We start from the raw sequence: 13,071 nt of genomic DNA, 5'->3' as shown, positions 1-13,071 counted from the left end.
TCTTGTCTCTTGTGTTTGTGTCTCTTCTTGCCTTCTTGGCCTGACTATCTATTTCCATCATTCCTTCTGCTTTTGTTGCTCTCTAGTTTTATCTATTTTCTGAGTCATCCTTAGCCCCTGCAGATTAATGCTGATGCTGCAGGAGGGTATCAGGGAAAGAGGGAAGAGGAGGAGAAAAGGGGAAGGGAGGAGAAAGCATATCTTCAGAACTTGACAGAATTGTATATTATTGCGATAAATCTCTTTTTTTTTAATAGATAAGAAACAATTACTTGCTCAGAATCATGGCTCTAAATGGCAAAAGTGAAAATTCAAGACTACTTCGAGTCTTCTGTCTCTTAACCTGTGCTGCAGGAGAGTAGGCATGTGAGTAGAAGACAAATATAAGGGTCCAATGTGAAAAGAAAACAATTTTTTTCTGATTTCTATTACATCCTAACAGGGAACAAGGCTGGTACCCCCAGCCCCATGAGTGCATGCTAAGTCGCTTCAGTCGTGTCCGACTCTTGGTGACCCCATGGACTGAAGCCCACCAGGCTCCTCTGTCTATGGGAATTCTCCAGGCATGAATACTGGAGTGGGTTGCCATGTCCTTCTCCACCCCCAGCCCCAGCTACAACCAACTTGGGGACTAGAGGCTCACCCCTACCAGGAATTTGCAATCACACAATCCATTTCTGACTACTTCTCATTGGTAACGTTTCTTTGTCAAATCTGGCTGTGGCAGGGTCAGAAACTGGGATTCAGAGAGGCCAAGTAAATGGCCCTTAAGACACACAGCAAACCAGCCAAGTGAAGTAAAGGCAGGAACCAGTCCCCAGGCTCCACTTAGGACAGTGACATAAACTCATCTTAGGGCAAGGAGTCCCGGAAGGCAGAGTCCTGTCACCCACATCTCCTCTACCCCAACCCTGCAGGTACAAGCTGGAGGTAAAATCTGGGCAGCCTCTCATCACCAGGAACCTTGTTCAAGGGTTTCCCTCTCTCAGGACTATCTCCTATCCAAAAGACTTTTACCTTAAGCAGTAAATGTACGTGTATTAATCTATATAAGCTGATTGCCAAGCGCAGCTCAGCGGAGGGGATGAGCTCAGACAAAAGGAAAAGCTCTCCCGTCCATCCTTTTCCAGTCTTGTCTAGGTCCAACATGTCTTTCTCCATCTCTGATCTTCCACTCTCATATCCACCCTTTTATCTAACTAGTCTGAATGGAGAAGCCAAATCCCTATATGTTCCATCTTCAAAGTATCACTCGAAACTTATTCCTTATTATAAAAGTTATTTATGTTTATTGTATAAAAATTGGAAAGTTCAAAGAATTCTTTGATCCTGGGAAAGACTGAAGACAGGAGGAGAAGGGGACAACAGATGATGAGATGGTTGGGTGAGTCGGCATCACCAACTCAATGGACATGAATTTGAACAGGCTCTGAGAGATGATGGAGGGCAGGGAAGCCTGGCATGCTGCAGTCCATGGGGTTGCAAAGAGTCGGACACGACTGAGCAACTCAATACCAACAACAACAAAGAATTTTTAAAAATAAATATCACCCGTAAATTTAATCACCAGAAATGACCACTGTTAATGTTTTGGTATAATTATTTCCAACTCTTAGTCTGTGTATATGATCTTTGTACTGTTAGGATTGGGCTATATATAGTTTCATATTCTGCTTTTTAACTTAACAATCTGTTGGAGCATTTCTCTACAATGTGAAATAACTTACAAAATATTATTTTAAAGGTTGGTGTGTGCATGCCCAGTTGCTCAGCTGTGTCTGACTCTTGCAACCTCATGGACTATAGCCCAACAGGCTCCTCTGTCTATGGAATCTTTCAGGCAAAAATACTTTAGTGGGTTGCCATTTACTCCTCCAGGGAATCTTCCCAACCCAGGGATCAAAACCACATCTCCTGTGTCTCCTGCTTGGCAGGCAGGTGCTTACCACTGAACCACCTGGGAAGCCCATTTTAAAGGCTACAAGGTGTTTAATCATAACAATAGACCACAATTGATTTAAGCAATTACCTGTTATAGGACATTTATGTTTTATCCAATTTTACCCATTAGAAGTAATACTCTAATAAACCTCCTTGATGAAAATCTCTCCCCACATCTCTCATTTTTCCCTATGCAAAATTCTTAAAGGTGAGCTCTGTTCAGTTCAGTCACTCAGTTGTGTCCAACTCTTTGTGACCCCATGGACTGCAGCATGCCAGGCTTCCCTGGTCCATCACCAACTCCCAGAGCTTGCTCAAACTCATGTCCATTGAATAAGTAATGCCATCCAACTGTCTCAACCTCTGTCATCCCTTTCTCCTCCTGTCTTCACTCTTTCCCAGCATCAGAGTCTTTTCCAATGAGTCAATTCTTCAAATCAGGTGGCCAAAGTATTGGAGTTTCAGCTTCAGCATCAACCCTTCCAATGAATATTCACGGTTGATTTCCTTTAGGATTGACTGGTTTGATCTCTTTGCAGTCCAAGGGACTCTCAAGAGTCTTCTCCAATACTACAGTTCAAAAGCATCATCCTTTGGTGCTCAGTCATTTTTATGATCCAACTCTCACATCAGTACATGACTACTGGAAGAATCATAGCTGTAACCATATGGACCTTTGTTGGCAAAGTGATGTCTCTGCTTTTTAATATGCTGTCTAGGTTTGTCATACATACCTTTTCTTCCAAGGAGCTATGACAGGTGAAATTACATACTGTCAAATTTTCCTACAGAAAGATTAATTTATTCCCATATGAATTCCCATATCAATATATAAGAATTTCTCTTTTACTGTAAGCTGGTTGATGCCAGATATTATAATTTTAAAATAATTTTTCTCAATATTAGGTTAAAACTCTTTCATTGATGTTTTAACTTGCAGTCTTTGATTACTATTAAGTTTAAACTTTTGTAGGCTCATTGTTCATTAATCTCCTCTTTTGTAAATGGATTATTCATATTCTCGATTATTATTGCTTTTCTTTATGAAGAAGCAATCTTTATATTCTTTATATGCTAATGATATTAATCACTTGTATTCCACATATGCAACAAATATTATTCATTTTTTTAACTTAGAGAAAATTTCCATTTTATATAGCCAGGACTATTTATCTTTTTCTTTAGTTTTCTTCCTTTATTTTTATGCTCACATGAAAGAAAGAAAATATTGGTCTGGGAAATGGGGAATATAGCAGCTTGACCATTAATGTAGAGACAAACTGTGAAAGAGCCAAATTTCCCTTTACAACTAAGTAGATCATTTCTCAAAGTGTGGCCCCCAGCATCTGCATTACCTAGCAACTTATTAGAAATGTGAATTCTCAGGCTGCACCCAAGATTTTCCAAATCACAACTTGGTATGAGACACAACAGCATCTGACAAGCCCTCCAGGGGATTCTGAAGCACAGGAAAGTCGAAAAGCACTGAGTTAGAGAAATTGGGAGTTTGTGGCTGGTTGCCCTGGTAACAGGAGTAAGGAGAATCCTAGAGCAGGGAGACAAAAAAATAGATGAAATGAGGTTCCAGGAAGGAGGTTAGAAACAGTTGGCTGGAAGATAGAGAGGAAAATCTGCTGCACAGATGACTTACGGACTTTACAATACTGTGTTCATTTGTTAAATCATTTTCTGTTCTGTGCTGCAATGTAAGTCATCATCCTTTTACCACACCTTCAGGATGAGTCTTACAAATAGCATCCTTGTGTTGGTAAACTCTGGGGCATAAAGGAGAAAGAGAATAGGGATAAGCCACTGAAGAGGTCAGTACTGACACAAGAAAGACAATTAGGGGGGTCAAGGATTGAATAGCAGCACAGATTTTAGAGCAAAATGAACAGAAATTCACAAGAATCCTGCAACAATACTGAGGAATTATAGAGCAACTCAAATGAGGATTTGTGTTGCTTTGTTTGCTTATTAGAGGAAAAGGGGTCAACACCATGAGGTTGAAGGACTTAGAACACTCTGGTGATGCCAACAGCCTTTCTCTGTTCCATCATAAAGTAAACACTCACCCAAGTGTATTTTCTCCTAAGTTGCTTTATAATTGTATTTTTTTAGTTAAACTCTTTGACATGTTTAGAATTTATCTTGGTAGACTGTGTGAAATCACTTTTCCACCCATATTATTTTTAACTCTTCCTTACCTCTCTGATTTATGGTAAGTTTTTGGCAAAAACATGATGAATCAATGACATCATTAATGAACACCAGTAAACTTTTGTTCTCTAAAAAAAGGTAAATCTTAAATATGAAGTCAAAACTTCATGTAGAATCCACTTTAATCCCCAGTTCTAAACTTAATGCTAATCCTAACAGTGATAAAAAACCTTAACCCAAATAATGAGTGTAATAGTCCTAATCTTGATCCTTAAACCAAGGCTTAGCAACCTCTGTTGTCCCCAGGAAAACAGAAAATGGGATGAACAACAGAGAGAAAGGTAAGTCTGTCTCAGGGAGGGAGTAACAGAATGGAACATCGAATACAGCACTTCTCTGACTTGGTCTTCTCCATTTCATAATGATGACCCTCAACTTAATCCCAAACAAAACCCCAAAATCATTCAAACTATTACGGGGACGTATCCAGTAGTACCTCCAACTGCTAATTCAAACTTCCTGTTAGGAGACACAAATGAAACAATAAGTGTGAAAATTCCTTGGCACCGAAACCCAATACATTACATATACTTCAAACTCTTTCAACAGGCAGAGCACAATGCAGGAACTCAACCAGTCCGCTGTGACAGAATTCATCCTGTTGGGCTTTGCCTTGAACCCCAGGACCAATCCTCTGCTCTTCACCTTCTTTCTGGTCTTTTACCTGCTGATCCTTGTGAGCAACAGTCTCCTCATCACCCTCATCCACCAGGACACACGCCTCCACACGCCCATGTACTTCTTCATCAGTGTCCTCCCCCTGCTGGACATGGGCCACACCACCACGACGGTGCCCCAGATGCTCGTGCACATTCTCAGCAAGAAGAGAGCCATCTCTTTTGCTAGATGTGTGGCCCAGATGTACATCTTCCTCCTCTTTGGGATCACTGAGTCCTGGCTTTTCTCCATCATGTCTGTGGACAGGTACGTGGCCATCTGCCACCCTCTCCGTTATAAGGTCATCATGAGCCGCTGGCTGTGCCTTCTCATGGTGGGCATCTGTGCAGCCTATGGTGTGGTGGGTGGTCTGTCCTATACCTTCTTTGCTATGCGCCTTCCCTACTGTGGCCCTAATGAAATTGACCACTACTTCTGTGAGATCCCTGTGGTCCTGAAGCTGGCCTGTGCAGACACATCCCTCAATGACTTGGTGGACTTCATCACAGGCTTCAATGTCATTGTGGTCCCACTCTCCCTGATTGTCCTTGTCTATGTCAACATCTTTGCCACCATCATGAAGATTCGCTCAGCCCAGGGGCGGATAAAGGCCTTCTCTACCTGTGCCTCCCACATCACTGTGGTTACCATGTTTGCTATTCCATGCATCATCACATACATGAGCCTTGGCTCTGATTCTTTGTCAAATAGTAGCAAGAAAATGGCCCTTTTATATAACATTGCCACAGCCTTCCTCAACCCTGTCATCTACAGCCTGAGGAATAAGGATGTGAAAAATGCTTTCCTCAAACTGATGGGAAGGGGCAGGGCCCCAGAGTGACACTTTAAAGATGAAGATCTGGGAAGTCTTACAATGCAGAATGCACACTCATCAACTCCTCAAACACACTTTCACGAGACCTGAAGTGGTGGTCTTCATATAGCTAACTGTTCACCCTGGGCCTGTGGGAGAGAACAGGGTGCTTGGTCATCAGCATTATGTATGGTGGTGTGGTTTGAGACAAAGAGGATCCAGATCTAACACAGTGGTCAAGAGCCCGGACTCTAATGCCAGGCAGACCAGGATGAGAGGGTTGGCTTTACCAATCACTAGGCAAGTGAATTCTTGCAGCTCATTTAACTTGATTCTAAGGTTTAGATTGCTTCCTCACAGGGAAGTTGTAATGATTAAATGTGATTATACACTAAAGGTACAGAATTGGCATACAGTAATTTTTTAGCAAATGTTAGCTTTAATTTATAAAATTTTTTACTCAGGATGAATTACCAACTCTTACATGGCCATTGTCTTCCTGGTCTGTGGAAGTGACTGGATCTGCAGAGAGAAAGGGGAAAATAGGTGGTGGAGGGGGAGAGAGAGGAAGAAGGAGAAACTCAGAAACGGTTAAGTGGAGATTCTAAGACGCAGTAGGGACTTAAGAAGGAGGAAATGAACCTATATAACCCATTCACAAACTGTGTCAGTTAGATCATCTAGGGTCAATTGAAGTTGTCTGAGAAAGTCGAAAATTCTCTTTTACCACGATTTTTTTCTGTTCTTTTGTAGTTTTATACTCTTGATTTCCCTTTTCTCCTTGTTTCTATTAATAATAGTGTCCATTAAAAAAAAAATTTTAGCCTCTCTTGGGTAGTCTCAAGGAGAAGGGACTTTGTCCACTTAAGGATGAGAGAAATTAGAGGAGGTGGGGAGGGTGAATACAACCCCTGGATGCAAAACTTAGAGAATTAAGAGAGAGAGGTTAAATATTCAGTGGGGAGTTTTTGCTCTGTTCTCTCTTGCTTGAAGGGACTTTCCCTGAAACAATGTTTATTTCTCATAGAATCTTTACAAATACGAATGGCTTTTCCCCACGTTTCATAGATCTGCAGGGTTATGTACTGAGTATCACCAACATTTACTGACCGCTGGATGCCACAGGAACTTCAGCACTCATCAAAGCAATTCCCATGAGTTTCTGGAAACTTGTCCCATAAGCTAACATGTTGCTCCCTTGGGTTCATTTTTCCAAGCCTCTTGCTGATGTTCATTGACAACGAAACTCCTTGCAAAATAATCAGCTGAGGTGACCAAAAAATATAACATGAATGTCTGTCCCCTCCATGAGAGGACATGGCAAGGGTGCAATAGATTATTTAACTGACACAATTTGTGAATGGGTTATAGAGGTTCAAACATCCCCAAACGTACTATCCAATTCTCCAATCCAAGTGCCAAAGTGTTTTATAAATAATGAAACAAAATTAAAGGCAAGTAACAACACAGGGCACATAACTGCAACATACCTACAGACATATGAATAAAATAATTAACACAGAAGGAGCTTTGACAAATTGGAAAGAAAATTATAAACAATCAGGAAAACTGACAACAGTTCTTTTTTTGAAAAATCATATAATTAATAAACATATGGGAAAATCACACCACAGTAGGCACCAAAGAAATGCAAATAAAATGTCAGTGAGATAACACTTGTTCGTGTTCAGAAACTGGCAGAGTTTTTAAGACAATATGTCAGAGTTTTCCAGTATACAATAAAACATGGACTTCATACATTGCTAGCATGAGCATAGATTTACTTAAAAGTAGTATGAATATTTTATACACCCAAGAAAAGTAGTTAGTCTAAGCCCTGACTGTATGGCAGTTAGGACTTTCTCAAATCTTCAGTTCAATTCAGTTTAGTTTCTCAGTCGTATCCGACTCTTTGCGAACCCATGGACTGCAACATGCCAGGTCTCCCTGTCCATCACCAACTCCCGGAGTTTACTCAAACTCATGTTCATTAAGTCGGTGATGCCATACAACCATCTCATCCTCTGTCATCCCATTCTCCGCCTGCACTCAATCCCTCCCAGCATCAAGGTTTTTAAAAATGAGTCAGCTCTTCGCATCAGGTGGTCAAAGTATTGGAGTTTCAGCTTCAGCATCAGTCCTTCCAATGATCACGATGGTGTGATCACTCACCTAGAGCCAGACATCCTGGACTGTGAAGTCAAGTGGGCCTTAGGAAGCATCACTACAAACAAAGCTAGGGAAGCTAATGGAATTCCAGTTTTGTTATTTCAAATCATAAAAGATGATGCTGTGAAAGTGCTGCACTCAATATGCCAGCAAATTTGGAAAACTCAGCAGTGGCCACAGGACTGGAAAAGGTCAGGTTTCATTCCAATCCCTAAGAAAGGCAATGCCAAAGAAGGCTCATACTACTGCACAATTGCACTCATCTCACAGGCTTGCTAAGTAATGCTCAAAATTCTCCAAGCCAGGTTTTACCAATACGTGAACTGTGAACTTCCAGATGTTCAAGCTGGTTTTAGAAAAGGCAGAGGAACCAGAGATCAAATTGCCAACATCCACGGGATCATCAAAAAAGCAAGAGAGTTCCAGAAAACATCTGTTTCTGCTTTACTGACTATGTCAAAGCCTTTGACTGTGTGGATCACAGTAAACTGTGGAAAATTCTGAAAGAGATGGAAATACCAGACCACCCTACCTGCCTCTTGAGAAATCTGTATGCAGGTCAGGAAGCAACAGTTAGAACTGGACACGGAACAACAAATTGGTTCCAAAAAGGAAAAGGAGTACATCAAGTCTGTGTATTGTCACCCTGCTTATTTAACTTATATGCAGAGTACATCATGAGAAATGCTGGGCTGGAGGAAGCACAAGCTGGAATCAAGATTGTGGGGAGAAATATCAATAACCTCAGATATGAGATGACACCACTCTTATGGCAGAAAGTGAAGAGGAACTAAAGAGCCTCTTGATGAAAGTGAAAGAGGGGAGTGAAAAAGTTGGCTTAAAGCTTAACATTCAGAAAACTAAGATCATGGCATCTGGTCCCATCACCTCATGGGAAATTGATGGGGAGACAGTGGAAACAGTGGCTGCCTGTATTTTTTTTGGACTCCAAAATCACTGCAGATGGTGACTGCAGCCATGAAATTAAAAGAAGCTTACTCCTTGGAAGGAAAGTTATGACCAACATAGACAGCATATTAAAAAGCAGAGACATTACTTTGCCACCAAAGTCCGTCTAGTCAAGGCTATGGTTTTTCCAGTGGTCATGTATGGATGTGAGAGTTGGACTGTTAAGAAAGCTGAGTGCCGAGAAATTGATGCTTTTGAAATGTGGTGTTGGAGAAGACTCTTGAGAGTCCCTTGGACTGCAAGGAGATCCAACCAGTCCATCCTGAAGGAGATAAGTCCTGGGTGTTCATTGGAAGGACTGATGCTGAACCTGAAACTCCAGTACTTCGGCCACCTCATGCAAAGAGTTGACTCATTGGAAAAGACCCTGATGCTGGGAGGGATTGGGGGCAGGAGAAGAAGGGGATGACACAGGATGAGATGGCTGGATGTCATCACCGACTCGGTGGACATGAGTTTGAGTAAACTCCGGGAGTTTGTGATGGACAGGGAGGCCTGGCGTGCTGTGATTCATGGGGTCACAAACAGTCGGACACGACTGAGCAACTGAACTGAACTGAACTGGGAGTTGGTGATGGACAGGGAGGTCTGCCATGTTGCAGTCCATGGGTTCGCAGCGTTGGATATGACTGAGCGACCAAACTGAACTGAAATGAGGTAGTGGTGAAGGAAATGTTAATGGTGTGAATAAGAGTCCAACCTAACTGGTGTGTTTCAGAGAAGATTGTAGGACAGAAATTAGAGTATGGACAACTCTTTCTAGAAAATTTTTTCCAGAGAAAAATGAAGATATGGATGGTAGCTGGCAGGGAAATTGAACAAAAAAAGTTGCCTTTCTTTGAGATAAGATAATAAAATGTCAATAACTCTAGCCCTTTTCCTTCTGCCAATTCCAGATAACCACATGCTACTCTTTTTTATTCTTCTCAACAAAATTAAGTGAGAGTTACAAACAAGGTGGTCAGAAGAAAAATTCAGATTTTTCTCAAGATAATTACAGTGTCAGATAACTGACTCATTACAAATGACAAAGTCTCAGAGACAAGAGAATTTAAGATCAGTCTTACCTGAAACCCTGGAGCCAAACTTGTGTCAAGGAAGTTTAGGTTTCTCCTCTTAGTTTTTAAAAAGCTTTATTCACTTCTGAGCTTAAATTTTCACAAATATTTTTTAACAAAAAAAGCTGTAGTTATACTACAGGTCTACTGACACAGGCTGTGTGATACTGTCCTTGCAGTGTTGGCTAAATCACTGTTATCAAACTCAAATGTGCATAAGAATCGCCTGAAATATTTTGTAAGGTGAAATTCTGATTCCATAGGTGTGTAGGGTGCCAAGATTCTGTACTTCTTAACAAGTCCTAGATGATGCTGGTGACACTAAACCATAGATCCCCTCCTTGAGTAGCAGCAAGAGTCTGAGTCACAAGGGAGAAGTTTACATGAACCAATGACCTCTGTATTCTGGTATTCATGTCTAAGGTAATCCCCTCCCCTTGAATCTGGGCTAAATCCGTTAGTTTGCTATTCATGAATATCCCAAAAGTGATTAGAAGTCACATTCAAGATTAGGCTACAAAAGACCCTGGCTTCCACATTTCTCACAGGTTCTCTCTTGCTCTCTTTCTTGCTCGCTCAGATAAAGCCAGCTGCCACATGCAGAGCTGCTGTAGGGAGAAGTCCACACTAAAGGAAGTGATGAATGAATCAAACAACAGTCAGGAAGAAAACAAGACCCTCAATCCAGTAGCCTGGCAGGACTTAATCCTGCAAAGAGCCATGTGTGCTTAGAAGTAGATTCTTCCCCAGTTGCACTTTAGAAGATCTACTCTTCCAGCTGATACCTTTATTGCAGTCTCCTGAAAGCCCCTAATCCAGAGGACACAGAAAATTTTCATTCAAATTCTTGACCCACAGAAAGTGTAAAAAAAATTTAAAAATGCTTGTTGTTTTAAGACACAAAATTGGGGGGAGGTGGTTTGTTACATGACAATAGATAGATAACTAATACAGAGGAATTGCAAAGATCACAAGAAAACTTGGGGGAATGGTGGTTATGACTATTTTGATTATGGCGATGGTTTCACAGCTATACTCATGTTTCGGAACTCATCAAAATATTTACCTTTAATATCTACCACTCATTATATGTCAGTGCACTTCAATAAAGTTGAAAATACATTATAAAAGTGTCTGGGTGGGAGGAGATTTTCACCCAATTTCTAGGAGATTCTAGTCCCCTTTACAAATATCACCTCACTAAAACAGAGTTCCTTTCGTTAGTGACATGAGGGTTTCTGTGTCCTAAATTCATTATCTCTTAATAGTACTAAGTGAAAACTGACCTTTATTACGTCCCTGAACTCTATTTAATAGGACAACCATCTATTTCTTGTAAATTAGTCTTACTTCAGAACTTGTCAAACCCCTGATTAAGCTATAGTTGGGTCACTGATCTGGGAATCTGGAAGTCATCTCATCCCCATAAATTTGAATTTATTTCATGAGTCTAGAGCTCAAGCACCCAGTCTTGTGCTCATTTAGTAATAAAAATAGTAATATTTTTATTATTTTAATAAAACAATATTTTATTAAAAATAAAAATTGATGCCAGTTCTTCACTAGATCTTATAAACTGGTGATATGGAGATGAATCAAACATGGGACTTGCCTACATGGGGTCCACTATCTGGTATCTTTGTGCTTGAGGGACTCCCACTGCCTTAGCCCTTCAGCCGTTCTGATATGCATCCCCACTGAATGTAGCCAACTGATATATCAGGTGTGCCCAGGGACAGTTGAAAGAATTTGGATGGAGAGGTCATATAGGCTGTGTCCTGGGTTTGTTGTGGGTGCCCCAGCTTCTGTGACTTCATTCTGGTGCATTGCCCCAGCCTGTCACTTTGAGGAAAGCCCTCTTCACATCTTTGTTCCTCAGGCTGTAGATGATGGGGTTGAGGAAGGCAGAGATGACATTGTAGAACAGTGCCAGCTTCTTATCCTCTTCTGGGGAGGCCTCTGATCCAGGTCTCATGTACATGACCATGCATGGAACAGAGAACATGGTGACCACAGTGATGTGGGAGGCACAGGTGGAAAAAGCCTTGAGCCGCCCTTGGGATGAGCGAATTCTCAAGATGGCAGCAAATATATTGACGTAGACAATGATGATGAGGGAGAGTGGGACCAACAGAAGGATGAAGCCCAAGATGAAGTCCACCTGGTCATTGAGAGACGTGTCTGCACAGGCTAACTTCAAGACTGCAGGTACTTCACAGAAGAAATGATTTATCTCATTGGGTCCACAATAGGGAAGAATCATAGCAGAGATGGTATATATCAGAGCACAACTAGTACCCCAGAATCCGCAGAAGGCCACCATTAACCCACACAGCAAAGGGCTCATGATGACATTATACCTCAGGGGGTGGCAAATAGCTACATACCTGTCGTAAGCCATGATTGCAAAAAGCCAAGACTCAGTGATACCTAGCATCAGAAAGATGTACATCTGGGCCACACATCCAACATAAGAAATTGTCTTTTTCTTGGAAACCAGATGCACCAGCATCTGGGGCACTGTGGTGGTGACATACCCCATATCCAGAATGGATAGGACACTAAGAAAAAAATACATGGGTGTGTGGAGGCGGGAATCCTTGCGTATCAAGGTGATAATGAGCCCATTGCCCAGAAGGGTGACAAGGTAGAGGAAAAAGAAAATGATGAACAGAATAACATTTATCTTTGTGTTGCCAGAGAATCCTAGAAGAATAAATTCAGTAAGGGAGCTGCGGTTTCCCAAGAGGAAGTCCTGCATCCTTCTCCTAGTGTAGAGAAATAACAGAGTCATGATCCATAAAGTGAAATCTCCAGATTCAAATTTTGCCGTTATTCGAATTAGGAGTACCAGATACCAGTAGCAAAGTAAGTGTATATCAGGACAATTGCAAAGCCAAATTTTTAAAAGAATTTCCACTTGATATGAAACAGCATGTCAATATTGTATTATTTAATCCTAATTTATATTGAGATCCCAAATAACAAACTCTGCTTTTCAAAATGTAGAACTTGCAAAAGGAGCATCTAAACCTATTTGTTTTACTTCATGAACATGTGTAGTTCATGCAACTTATAAAATATTTTAAAGTGGCCAAGGAAAGAATTAAATATCTGTGGATACAGCATGTGCTCTGTTTCATATCAAATGGGGATGTCTGCCCTTCCTTTGAAGCCTCCCCAAAAATGGGCTTCAGCAGAAGCACTTGAATACACTAGAACTTTAGAAACACAGTTGTTAGG

The 13,071-nt window shown here is 41.1% G+C and overlaps 2 protein-coding genes across 2 annotated transcripts; one reads left to right on the top strand and one right to left on the bottom strand.

Annotated features, from left to right (window-relative positions):
• The first annotated feature begins 4,720 nt into the window (after positions 1-4,720).
• On the top strand, positions 4,721-5,659 carry LOC136164551 (olfactory receptor 2D2-like). The gene has a single exon (XM_065929661.1). It carries the CDS (start codon positions 4,721-4,723, stop codon positions 5,657-5,659), a length of 939 nt encoding a protein of 312 aa, XP_065785733.1.
• A 5,982-nt stretch (positions 5,660-11,641) lies between these two features.
• LOC136164546 (olfactory receptor 2G3-like) lies at positions 11,642-12,589 on the bottom strand. Its single transcript, XM_065929650.1, has one exon. The coding sequence runs from the start codon at positions 12,587-12,589 to the stop codon at positions 11,642-11,644; it is 948 nt and encodes a 315-aa protein (XP_065785722.1).
• Between the last annotated feature and the right edge of the window lie 482 nt (positions 12,590-13,071).

The sequence above is a fragment of the Muntiacus reevesi genome, chromosome 1 (assembly GCF_963930625.1).
Source record: "Muntiacus reevesi chromosome 1, mMunRee1.1, whole genome shotgun sequence".
Classification (NCBI taxonomy): domain Eukaryota; kingdom Metazoa; phylum Chordata; class Mammalia; order Artiodactyla; family Cervidae; genus Muntiacus; species Muntiacus reevesi.
The sequence above is the reverse complement of the archived record's forward strand: the minus strand, read 5'-3'. Positions and strand labels throughout refer to the sequence as shown.